The following is a 12,097-nucleotide window of genomic DNA, read 5'->3' on the forward strand; positions in this document are numbered from 1 at the left end:
GCGATGTTTTGGCGGAAAATTTTGTTTATATTCACAAACGTTGAACTTAAATATCGAATGTGAACATTTAAAACAATATTTTATTCATTTCACTTATTTAAGAAATGTCTATGTTTTTATTCTTTTATCATTAAAAAAAAAACTATTTTTTAAAGCTGCAGAAAATCTGGATCTGAAGCTTTTTATGAATATTGATTAATAAATCAATGGGGGTGGAGTGGCTCAGTGGTACTAAAGACCGGTACCCTGTGTGCGAAAGACATCATGGTCGCAAAGGTCGGAAGATCGACTCCACCCCTGGCTGATAGTACTCAATTCCATTGTAAGTCACTTTGGATAAAAGCGTCTGCTAAATGACATGTAACGTAAATAAAGTGCTAATATTTCATAATATTTTCAGTTATTTAAGACATTTCTATTAGATTTAGTTATTTATGCGATATATTCGAAGCAAAATGAAAAATACTAAATTGACAAAAACACATTTTTTCTTTCTCAGTTTTATTTTCCTGTTGTCATACAGTTTGTTTGGACACAGTAGTGATTTTTTGTGACTGTAACTTTGTGACTGTGTTTCTATACAAGAAGTGATGCAGACATTTTAAAACAATAAGAAAAAAGTAGCAAACAAACAAAAACAGCCATTTGTTATTTTTAATATAAAAACACTGAACTACAACAGTGAAACTAAAAGCTTGTGTTCACGTGAAACCAAGTCACCGTCACATGTCAAACACTTTTTTAACGATAAATAAAATGTCTATTCTACATAAATCTATTCAAAACATAAATGTGAGAAGTTGTTTGACAGTTTTATTTTCAGGTTATTGAGAATTTGTGGAGAATTATTCAAAGTTAAAGTTGTGAAATTTAAGTTAATCAATGTTTGATTCGGCTCCAAATGAGAATTTATCACAGATTTTTTTAAAAAACATCTTGATTTTGATATTTTAATCACATTAAAAGGAGCAAAAGACATCGACATTTGTTACGATATGAAGAAATGTCTGAGTGGTTTACAAACTTCAGTTTCCTGTTGGGAAAAGTCTGTCTCACAGTGAGATAAAGACGTGTAAAGAGATAAAGACTTCTTAAAGAAGTCTTCATCTCACTTTTAGATGGACTTTTACAACAAGAAACAAATGTTTCTCTCCCACACCAAAGCCCATAGAGAAAATCAGTGATTTTAGCTGAGGGGACACAGGAGATGCTGGTCTACTGCTGCCTCGGGTGGTCACTTTGTGTCACTGACGTAAACCTGAATGCAGAATTTTCAATGCCTAATTGACAAAATAAGACATTTGAACGTAGTGATGGAGGCAGCAGTGGATCAACAACTCCTGTGTGCTGTGATGTTAAAATCACTGATTTTCTCTATGGGCTTAGGTATGGGAGAGTGAGTGGTTTACAGACTTCAGTTTCCTGTTGGAAAAGTCTGTTTCACAGTGAGATAAAGACATGAACATGTGATGTAGATGTCGTAGACTTAAACCGACGTAGATTTTAAAGCAGGTGAGTCTTTTTTCTTTTTAAATGGTAGCTAAAATTCTCATTTTCTCACTGAGGTCAGCTATTTCACACCAACAAAAATCAACGCAGTTTCTGCTCAGAATCTCGATGATCTCAGAAAAACAAGTCTGCGTTCACGTCATTTAAAGCAGAGCCTAAGTTCCACCACCTCACATCGCCAACAGAGGGCGTAGCTCAATGCGTAACAGATCAGCTGATGACGACGTGACAGCTCGCTGAAGGGTCCTTACTCATTTATTTCCAGTGTGAACGCGTCGGTGTGTCCAGAAGGAATCGTGCTGGCGTGAAAGCACTGCGCGTGTCTAGCTGCGAGGCTACTCCTTTAAAGATTGGATCAGATTCTCTCTCTTTTTTTTTTAACGTCCTACCAAACATCAAACTCGGACTCATTCGACTGTAACTTTTTTGATAAAAAAGTGAAATGTTCCTCCACGGCGACCTCTGACCCCCTGTGAGGCTCCACCCTCACTGCTGACCCGCGCTGTTCTCGGCCGTGTCCACCGTCCTGATGATGACGATCTGCTCCAGGCTCTGGGCGGGAGAGGGCGGCGGCCTCAGCTGCTCCACCAGAGCATGCAGCGTGTCCGAGTTGATGGTCTGCTCCTGGTCAGGTTCAAAGGTCATCTCCTGGTCGTCGGGGGTGACGGCGTGGTGGGTGGGCTCCGGCTTGAAGCTCTGGATTATGTCTGTGTTGGTGGACTCGGTGGCAGGGGCGGAGTCCGAGGACATGGGTGTGGCTTTGGGGTTGGGCGTGGCAGGCTCAGGGTTTGGTGGCTCGCCTTCAGAGATGGAAACTAAACCTTTGTCCTGAGAGAGTTTGCTCTGGACGAACGCCACAGGATGACTGGACGCCAGGAGGACCACTGCGCACACACACACACACACACACACACAGACACACACAGACAGAGGATCAGGGCTGTGTGTTGGTCACATGGTCGCTGGTGTAACAGACCTCTGATACACTGAGGAACTGTAATATTTTATAACAACAATATATGAAATGTCCCTTCTCAACACCTGGTTCCCTGCAGGTTACAAACCACAAGCAGGTGACAGAGCTCGCCATCGACCTTCAAAGCGTCAGGTGTGACTGCAGGTGTGTAGGGGTCGAGACTGTGTGTCAGTTACGACTGTAGGTGTGGGGATTGGGATCGACTGAAGGTGCGACAGGTGTGTGTGTGTCTCACCAGCTCTGGCTCTCTCCTTGTGTTGTCGAACTTCATCAGCATGAGCTTTCTCCTGGTGTTTGATCATGTTCTTCACGCTGGCAAATCTGTTTCCACACAGCAAACACTGGACGCCGCTGTTTCCCTCTGAACACACGGAGACGGAGAGAGGAAGATTGAATACCATCATCATCATCATTATCATCACAAGCGCTCACGCTAACCTTCACATGTGACGTTCTGAAACCAGAGGTTGTGGAAACTCACCCGGGTGAAGCCGTCGAACGTGTTTCTTCAGCTCGGACGACGTCACAAAACGGGCGTCGCATTTCGGCGTGGGACATTTGTACGGAGTCTCGCCTGACACACAAACACAAAACAAGTGTGTGTGAGACAAACTGCGGATTCTGTCTGTGTCAAATACAAATGAAAACTGGACAGTTGAAGTCCTCGTGCTTCACGACTTACCCGTGTGTTTCCTGGCGTGTGCGATGAGAGAGGAGGACACAGAGAAGGACATGCCACACAGATCGCACTGGTACGGCTTCTCTCCGGTGTGTCGTCGCTTGTGATACGTGAGCGTGCTGGACTGAGCGAACGCCTGACCGCAGATGTCGCACACGTACGGTTTCTCCCCACTGTGGAGTCTGAAAGAAAACAATAAAGTCAAACGAGGACTTAAAGAGAAAGATTCTGTGTCACACATCACAGTTAAAAACGTCGTCTCGTTGGTACCTGATGTGTATTTTGTAGTTGGACGAGGTGGCGAACTTGAACCCGCAGCGCTCGCAGGTGTACGGCTTCTCCTCGCCATGGTGCATCCGGCGATGAGCGACCAGCTGACACTTCTGAGCGAAGCACTTGTCGCACTCGGAGCAACTGAACGGCTTCTCGCCTGCAGCGAACACCGGCGAAGAAGAGACGAGGCAAGTTCAAACACAACAGAACAAACCCGGATATAAAGTCTGGCTGGCTCCGCCCACACTTAAACACTGTGTATTGCGTCCCTCTGCAGCCTTAGCAAGCGATAAACCAGCAGTTTTTATACGTTTCTGTGCCCGACTCACTCTCAGTGACAACACAAGGGAAAAAAATGACTTAACAAAAAGACTAATACGTCACTTGTTCACGTCTTTATCTCACTGCGAGACAGACTTTTCCAATAGGTAACTGAAGTTTGTAAACCACTCACTCTCCCACACCAAAGAGCAGTGTTTCCCAGGGAACACTGCCCTGCTCCAATACACCTGATGGTCAGCTCATCATCAAGCTCTGCAAAAGCCTGATAACGAGCTGTTCATCTGATTGTGATGGGGTGAGGGAGAGTGAGTGTTTTACAAACTCTGTCTAACAGTGAGATAAAGATGTGAACATGTTCTTAAAGATATCGTAGACTTTTCCTAAACGACCTCTTCATTTGGGCAGTCTGTGTTTAGTGAAGTATTTATGATATATTTTGATTGTTTTTAGGTTTCATTCTTTTCTTTTTCTGAAATCTGATCCAGTAATTCTGACCCATGAGACAGTGGCCTGACGTGGTCTCGAGCAGAGGACTCGACTCACCTGTGTGTATGCGCAGGTGTGTTTTCAGCTGCGTTGCTTGTCGGAACGTCTTGGAGCAGAAGATGCAGACAAACGGCTTCAGTCCCTTGTGGATCTTCTCGTGGCGCCGCAGGCTGCTGGCGTCCTTGAACAGTTTGTTGCACTCGGTGCAGAGCAGCGACAGCTCGTCCATCTCAGACGGATCCTGCTCCCCCGACTCGCCGCCATCCCCCAGATCTTCCCCCTCCTCGCCATCACCCTCCGCTCCAAACGAGCCGCTCTCATCCTCGTCGTCCTCTTCCTCCTCCTCCTCCTCAACTTCCTCCTCCGCCTCCTCCTCGCTCTTCCTCCTGCCTCTGCCCCTTCCTCTCCCTCTGCCCCTCCCCCTCCCCCTCCCTCGACCTCTGCGACCCTCTCCGCTGCTGAGTCGAGCCTTTTTGGTCGGGGAGTCTTCGTCCTGTGAGGGGCTCCAGTCTGCAGAGGTGTCGCCAAAGTCCTTCACGCTGGTGTCAGAATCTTCTAAAGACAGATCTTCCCTCTTCACAACGCCTCTACCTCTCCCTCTCCCTCGCCCCCTGCCCCGCCCTCTTCCTCTGCCTCTCCCCCTGTAGCTCTGGGTTTTGGGCGTGCCATCAGCTGAGCTGCTGGCCTCCGCCTGCTCCACACCGACGCTCCGAGGCCGCCCTCTTTTCCGGCCTCGCCCGCGCCCGGCGCTCGAGGGCACGTACTCTTCATCACTTCTGCCACCTCCTACTAAATCATTGGCGTCCTCTTCCCGCTCTTGAGCCTCGTTCCCCTCCTCGGTCCACTCCTCTGCGATGGAGTCGATGGACAGAGGCACAGGGGAGCTTGGGCTGCTCGGAGACGCTGACTCCGACTGAGATGTTTTGCTGATCTCGGACGAGTGAGGGATTTCCTCCAGATACTTTGTGGCCTCGGACATTCCCAGGAAAACTGCTGCCTGACGAACAGCTGCTTGTCTGGTGCTGAAACCATGGAAATATTACAGTGAATAAATTAGCTGAAAAAGTCTTGAATTTAGAGCTGCAACTAACGATTATTTTCATAATCGATTAATCTGTCGATTATTTTCTCAATTAATAATTTGGTCCATAAAATATCAGAAAACCTTGAAAAATGTTGATCAGTGTTCGTCAAACCTGGAAATGATGATGTTCTCAAATGTCTTGTTTTGTCCACAAACCAAAAATGATTCACTTTTAATGATTTGTTTGTTATCGAGAGCAAAGAAATTAAGAAAATATTCACATTTAAGGAGCTTAAACATGAAAAAAGCTTCAAACCGATTAATCGATTATCAAAATAGTTGTCGATTAATTTAGTAACCGATCCATTAATCGATTAATTGTTTCAGCTCTACTTGAATTACTTATTTTTTTAAGTGTGCCTGCGATTGAGAAAATGGCTGCCAGTGAGGACACAAGGAAAAACACATTTTTAGCCACTTAACAAAAGACTCACCTCAGCAGCTCCTGTGTACCCAGCTAAAATCACTGGTTTTCTCTATGGGGTTTGGTGTGGGAGAGTGAGCGGTTTACAAACTTCTGTTTCCTGTTAGAAAAGTCTGTCTAACTGTGAGATAAAGACATGGACATGTTCTTAAGATATCAAAGACTTAAACTGACATAGAGTCTATGAGTGGCAGAAATGAGTTTTCCCTTGTGTCCTCACGTTGTACAACCACACTTAAAAAAAAACTAAAAAAAATTAACTGTCCCTTTTTGATAACAGTGTTTTTTACCTGCTGACGTTCATCTGTCCAGTGTACATGAACTCCAGCAGCTTCTCCAGAGCGTAGCGGCTGACCTTGTCAGGGTCCAGCGTGGTGACCTCCTGCTCTTTCTCCGCCTGGGAGGTGAAGTACTTGCTGAATGCAGCCAGGATGTTACGGTGAGCTCTGAACTCCACGTCTCTAACTACGATGGTGATGTCGCACAGGAAGTCCATCTCCCTCTGCTGGTGCAAGCGCTGCAGGAGCAGCTTCCCGTGGTTGGAGACATTCGTCATTCCTGCTGCTGCTGCTGCTGCTGCTGGGTAAAAACATTATTTTCATCATGTTATCAAATGTCTTGTTTTTGTCCACAAACACGGAATGATTGATTTATTTGTTATACGGAGCAAAGAAACCTGAAAATAGTTACATTTAAGAAGCTGAAAAATCACAGAAACTTATTTTAATTATTCAAATTTAACGATTGATTAATAATCAATACATTTTAGAGTTGAGACGTGAAAACCAACCTTTATTGATCAGGAAATAAGAACACGTTGATTTTCTTTAACAAAAAACTGCTTTCAAAGCTTCAAGATATATAAATTCTCTTGAGAAAAACTTTATTTTGTACCTAAAAACTTGTCATCATTTCATCATCTGACATTTGTTTGTTTGGTTCATAAAATGACAGGGTTAGGGAGTAAAAGTACACTATTTATTTGTTTATTTGGGAAATGCAGTAGTACAATTGATTAAAAATTAGTAAAAGTAAAATTGGCCAGAAATATAAATAACAAAGTAAAGTACAGACAGTGATTGTATGTAGTATTAGTACTTACATTACATGACAACACTGTTAATTTGACATTATTTAAGTGTGTTCCTTCATGTAAAAGACGCTGAATGAACAGCTTCAGAATATTTCAACAGAGGTAAAGTCATATTAAAAATTAGCCTCCATGTACAGAAGAGAAATAAAGCATCAGTAGTAAAAAAATAAAAACAAACTTACTTTGAGTAGCGTTTCTGTAAGGGCCACAGATTCACTTCCTCTGTCAGAGTGTCTATGTTTATTTATCTGTTCAGGAAAGTGAGAAAATTACAATGTGAGACGTAAAACACCTTAGTTTATCATGTAAATAATTATAAAGTGAACATATATGAACAGTGTGTCTGTGGATGAGCAGTGTAAACACACGCAGCAGCAGATTTGGAAAATAAAAGCTCGCGCCCGCTTCCTGAGCAGGCCCGCGGCTAACGGCTAATGCTAAGAGCAAGGTCGTACACGGATCAAAATCACTCGCGCGGCCTCTTTGTCTCACCCGGGACATTCGCGGACACTTTTCAGCCCACAGACGTCGCCTCCCGCGCGGTTATATTGCGCCAGTGTGCAGCCTCGGCGCGTTGTTAGCGAGGCTAACGCTAACCGTTTCCGCAGTGGGTAAAAAAGCGCGGAAAACACCGTGCTCTTATTTCGAAGGTTCCGCGGCTCGCGCCGGCGGTGCCGTGCACGTTAAGTTGCCACAAAATGTTGGAAACGCTCATTTCCGCCGCGAGTCGCGGAAACGCGACAAACGCTGCGATAAAAATGTCCACGTAAACGCACCAATTTGATCCAAATAAAAGTAAATAAACGCAGGGGAGAAAAACTACCTTCTAATATCCTCGATCTCCAGCCATTATCCAGTGACGTCGGCTGTTCTCGCGAGACTTCGCGCGCGGACAAAGAGTGTGTGTGAGGTTAAGATGAACACCGCCCCGTTCTTCTGCCAATCCTCAAATATGAACAGAGGAAAAAAATTTAATTTTAATAAAAACTCCGATATTTTTAACAGTAACCTCACATTTAGACCGTTTTTCTATGATGTGTTGTTCCTCCTGTAATCATCACTGACAACTTTTATTTTTGGTTTGACCATCGAAAATTGACATATTCACACAAAACTATTAATAAGTTTATGATGGTTTACAAATTATTAATAAATATTAAATATCTCATAAAAAATGCCAGTCAGACATTTTCATTCATGTTGTTGAATTTTCACTGAGTTTTATTCACAGGAAGAGAGAAATTGATGATGATGGAATAAACCAAAGTGTTTCTACTGCTGCTGCCATTTCGACTGCTGCTGCTGCTTCTACTGCTGCTGCTGTTTCTACTGCTGCTGCTGTTTCCATTCAATTCAATTAAATGCTATTTGTATAGAGCCAAATCATAACATACATTATCTCAAGGCACTGTACATAGACAACATCAAGGAGAGCAGAGAACCCCAACAGTGCACACGACGAGCAAGCACTAGGCATCAGTGGAGAGAAAAAACTCCCTCTTAACAGGAAGAAATCTCTGACAGAACCAGACTCAGAGATGTGCGGCCATCTGCCTCGACCGGTTGGGGTGAAAGGAAAATGGGGGACAGAGGAGAGGTGGGGGACAGAAAGGGGGGAGAGAAAGGACAAGAGCGAGATGAGGTAGAGACAGAAGAGAGAGAGAGACCAGGAGCAGATAACTGTATCAAGTTACTCGTTTATACAGTCAATGATTACATGTTTATTGCAATACAATGTAATCTATAAAGCAGCAGCAGAGTGTTGATAAAATTATATTAATATCGACTTTTAATTATAGCACAATAATAATGGTGATGTTATGTATGATATGGATAGCCTCGAAAACTGGTTTCCCTGAACCAGCTCTAACTATAAGCTTTATCAAAAAGGAAAGTTTAAAGTTTAACTACAGAATACAGAGAGAGGCTCCGCCTCCTGAACTGTCATTGGAAGCTTGTTCCACAGGAGAAGAGCCTGGTAACTGAAGGCTCTGCCTCCCATTCTGCTCTTACAGACTCATGGGAACCACAAGTAAACCTGTATTTTGTGACCTAAGTGGTCTGCTAGGGTGATACGGTAAGACTAGGTCTTTCAGGTATGAAGGGGCCTGACCATTAAGTGCTTTGTACGTGAGGAGGAGGATTTTAAATTGAATTCTAAACTGTACAGGGAGCCAGTGTAGAGAAGCTAACACTGGAGTTATATGGTCTCTCTTTCTAGTTCCTGTCAGAACTCGTGCTGCAGCATTTTGAATTAACTGAAGGGTTCTAACAGACTTGTTGAAACATCCTGATAATAAGGAGTTACAGTAATCTAATCTAGATGTAACAAAAGCATGAACTACTTTTTCAGCGTCCTGTAAGGACAGAATGTTTCTCATTTTCATAATGTTCCACAGGTAGAAGTAGGCTGTTTTGGAAATGAGTTGTGTGTATGTGTGAATCAAATGACATTTCCTGGTCAAAAGTAACTCCAAGGTTCCTCACAGTGGAACTGGAAGCCATGGTGATGTCATCTAAAGTGACAATGTGATCAGAGGTGTTTAGGGCCGAGTGTAATGACCTCAGTTTTTTCTGAGTTTAAAAGTAGGAAGTTACAGGTCATCCAGGAGATGTTGAACAACCTGATTTATTTCATCTGGCCTCATTGATAAATATAGCTGTGTGTCATCTGCATAACAATAAAAGTGTATGTTGTGCTTTCTAATAATGTTCCCTAGAGGAAGCATATATAAGGTAAAAAGTATAGGCCCAAGCACTGAGCCTTGTGGAACTCCACAATTAACTTTTGTTTGTAGTGAGGCTTTATCATTAACATGAACAAACTGGAATCTATCAGTGAGTATGATTTAAACCAGCAGAGGGCAGCACCTGTGATACCAAGGGTCTGCTCCAATCTCAGCAGTAGAATATTATGATCAATGGTGTCAAATGCAGCACTAAGATCTAAAAGGACAAGTAGAGACTAGACCATTATCTGAGTTACTAACTTTAACTAGTGCTGTTTCTGTGCTATGGTTTCATCTCAAACCTGACTGAAAATCTTCAAACAGGCCATTAATGTGCAAATATTCACATAATTGATTAGCAACTGCCTTTTCTAAGTTTTTAGAAACAAAGGGAGGATTAGATATAGGTCGGTAATTAGCTAAAATATCTTGGTTAAGGGTCGCTTTTTTGAGAAGGGGTTTAATAACTGCTATTTTAAACGTTTGGGGCACATATCCAGTTAATAAGGATAGATTAATTTGAGTTAATAAAGCTGTTAATTAAAGGAAACACATCTTTAAACAGTTTGGTGGGGATAGGATCTAACTGACAGGTTGAAGGTTTGGATGATGAAACTAATGATGTTAACTCAGGGAGATCTATAGGGGAGAAACTGTCTAACTATGCACCTGGTGCTTCTAAAGCTATTGTGCTAAAAGATGAGTCAGTCCCAATATGAGGGAGGAGATGATCCATTTTTTCTCTAATTGATGTTATTTTATTCACAAAAAAGTTCATAAAGTCATCACTGCTCAGTGTTAAAGGAATAGATGGTTCAGTGGAGCTGTGGCTCTGTGTCAGCCTGGCTACAGTGCTGAAAAGAAACCTATGATTATTCTTATTTTCTTCAATTAAAGAAGAATAATAGGCAACTCTAGCTCTGTGTAGGGCTTTTTTGTAAGCTACAAAACCATCTTTCCAGGCAATATAAAATTCCTCTCCGTTACTGGAACGCCATTTTCTTTCTAATCTATGTAACGCCTGTAAGAGCGCGAGTATTGGAGTTAAACCATGGTGCTCGTCTCATCTGATTCACCACTTTCTTTTTCAGAGGGGCAGCGCAATCTAATGTAGTACGCAGTGAGGCCGCTGTACTATCAACAAGGTTTCTACTGTTGCTGCTGTTTCTACTGCTGCTGTTTCTACTGTTGTTGCTGTTGCTGCAGTTTTGCGTGTGTGTGTGAGGTGGAGGTCACGCTGCATGATCTCGTATAAACAAATGCCTCCAGGCGTCAGATACTGCAGGTCAGTGTGTGTATCAGTGTGTGCGTGTGTGTGTGTGAGTGTGTGTAGGTGGTTATGTCATGTAACAGAGTGTAACATAGTGAACGGGATCATAAAGGAGCAGCAGCAGTAACAGCAGTAACAGCAGCTTGTATCAGCTTTGGTTTAAATATTAATGACATGCACGTCCACTATCAACATTTACTATTATTATTATTATATATTATTACTATTATTAGTATTATTATTAATATTATTATTTCATTACATAGCAAAACAAACGCTGCTAAAATACTTCATTTACACCTTTTTCATGTCTTTGTACAACGATAATGAAGTGCAATCGCTTTATTTGTTATGGTATGAATGATGTTGGATATGACAGTGAAGCATTTCAATAAAAACAGTTTGGAAAGAAAATCCACAATATTTATTATTTATTATGACATAATCTTCATTTTTTTAGGATGAATTATGAACCTGGAGTTTGGCCTTATATGGGAAATGAAAGTTTATGATACATAATTATATATAATGATATAATTATAATGTATGGAAACAATACTTTGTGAAAAATGAATAAATAAAGAAGACAAAAAAAATCCCACATCAAGTCTGAAACCAAGCATCATCTTCCACCCACATCAACCCATCCCCCCTCCTCCCCCACATGAACACACACACGCACAAACACGCACGCACACACACACACACACACACTGACACATTGATTATGTGGTTCAGCTGATTGCAGGCATCAGCTGAACCACAGAGAACATTGTTAGTTTAACTGCAGGTTTGTGTGTGTGTGTGTGTGTGTGTGTGTGTGTGTGTGTAGTAGTAGTCCTCATGGAGACCAAAACCTGGTCCTAATGAGGCAGAACCAATAATTTCTGAGGACCTGGTTAAAGTTTAGGAATAAGACTAAGAACTGTGGTTAAGGTTAAGGTTAAGGGTTAGTTATCATCTGGTTATGGTTAAGTTGAAACTAACCCTCTCTCATGTTACAGTGTGGTTACTGTCAAGGGTTTATGGCGGTTTATGTATTTAGTTGGCGTGGCTTAGCAGAGGAAACCAGCGGTTGTTGTGATCAGCCTTGTTAAGTTTCCTCTCCGGAAGTGAGAGAAGCAGCCCTTCAAAATAAAAGTTTATTTTTATTCGTCAAAAACAAAGATTTTATTTCACTTTATTTTAAACGAATATGACACATTGATATTGTTAGTTCATTTAGAGAATCAGAATGAAGAGATAACTGATGAACTATTTTGTTTCATTTATTTTTTTTATAGGAAAACATG

At 42.2% G+C, this 12,097-nt stretch overlaps 1 protein-coding gene across 7 annotated transcripts; it reads right to left on the reverse strand.

Annotated features, from left to right (window-relative positions):
* Positions 1–640: 640 nt before the first annotated feature.
* mynn (myoneurin) lies at positions 641–7,704 on the reverse strand. 7 transcript variants are annotated; one of them, XM_058642579.1, is made up of 9 exons: positions 7,630–7,704; positions 6,989–7,054; positions 6,004–6,283; positions 4,263–5,227; positions 3,435–3,594; positions 3,168–3,346; positions 2,967–3,059; positions 2,721–2,846; positions 641–2,393 (listed from the first exon to the last, which is right to left on the reverse strand). In XM_058642579.1, the coding sequence occupies exons 3-9, from the start codon at positions 6,267–6,269 to the stop codon at positions 1,996–1,998; spliced, it is 2,187 nt and encodes a 728-aa protein (XP_058498562.1). In that variant the 5' UTR covers positions 6,270–6,283; positions 6,989–7,054; positions 7,630–7,704; the 3' UTR covers positions 641–1,995. The 7 variants fall into 7 exon arrangements, with proteins under 7 accessions (XP_058498562.1, XP_058498554.1, XP_058498590.1 ...); XM_058642571.1 differs by having other exon boundaries at positions 6,004–6,286; XM_058642607.1 differs by having other exon boundaries at positions 6,004–6,289.
* Between the last annotated feature and the right edge of the window lie 4,393 nt (positions 7,705–12,097).

The sequence above is a fragment of the Solea solea genome, chromosome 1 (genome assembly GCF_958295425.1).
Source record: "Solea solea chromosome 1, fSolSol10.1, whole genome shotgun sequence".
Taxonomy (NCBI): domain Eukaryota; kingdom Metazoa; phylum Chordata; class Actinopteri; order Pleuronectiformes; family Soleidae; genus Solea; species Solea solea.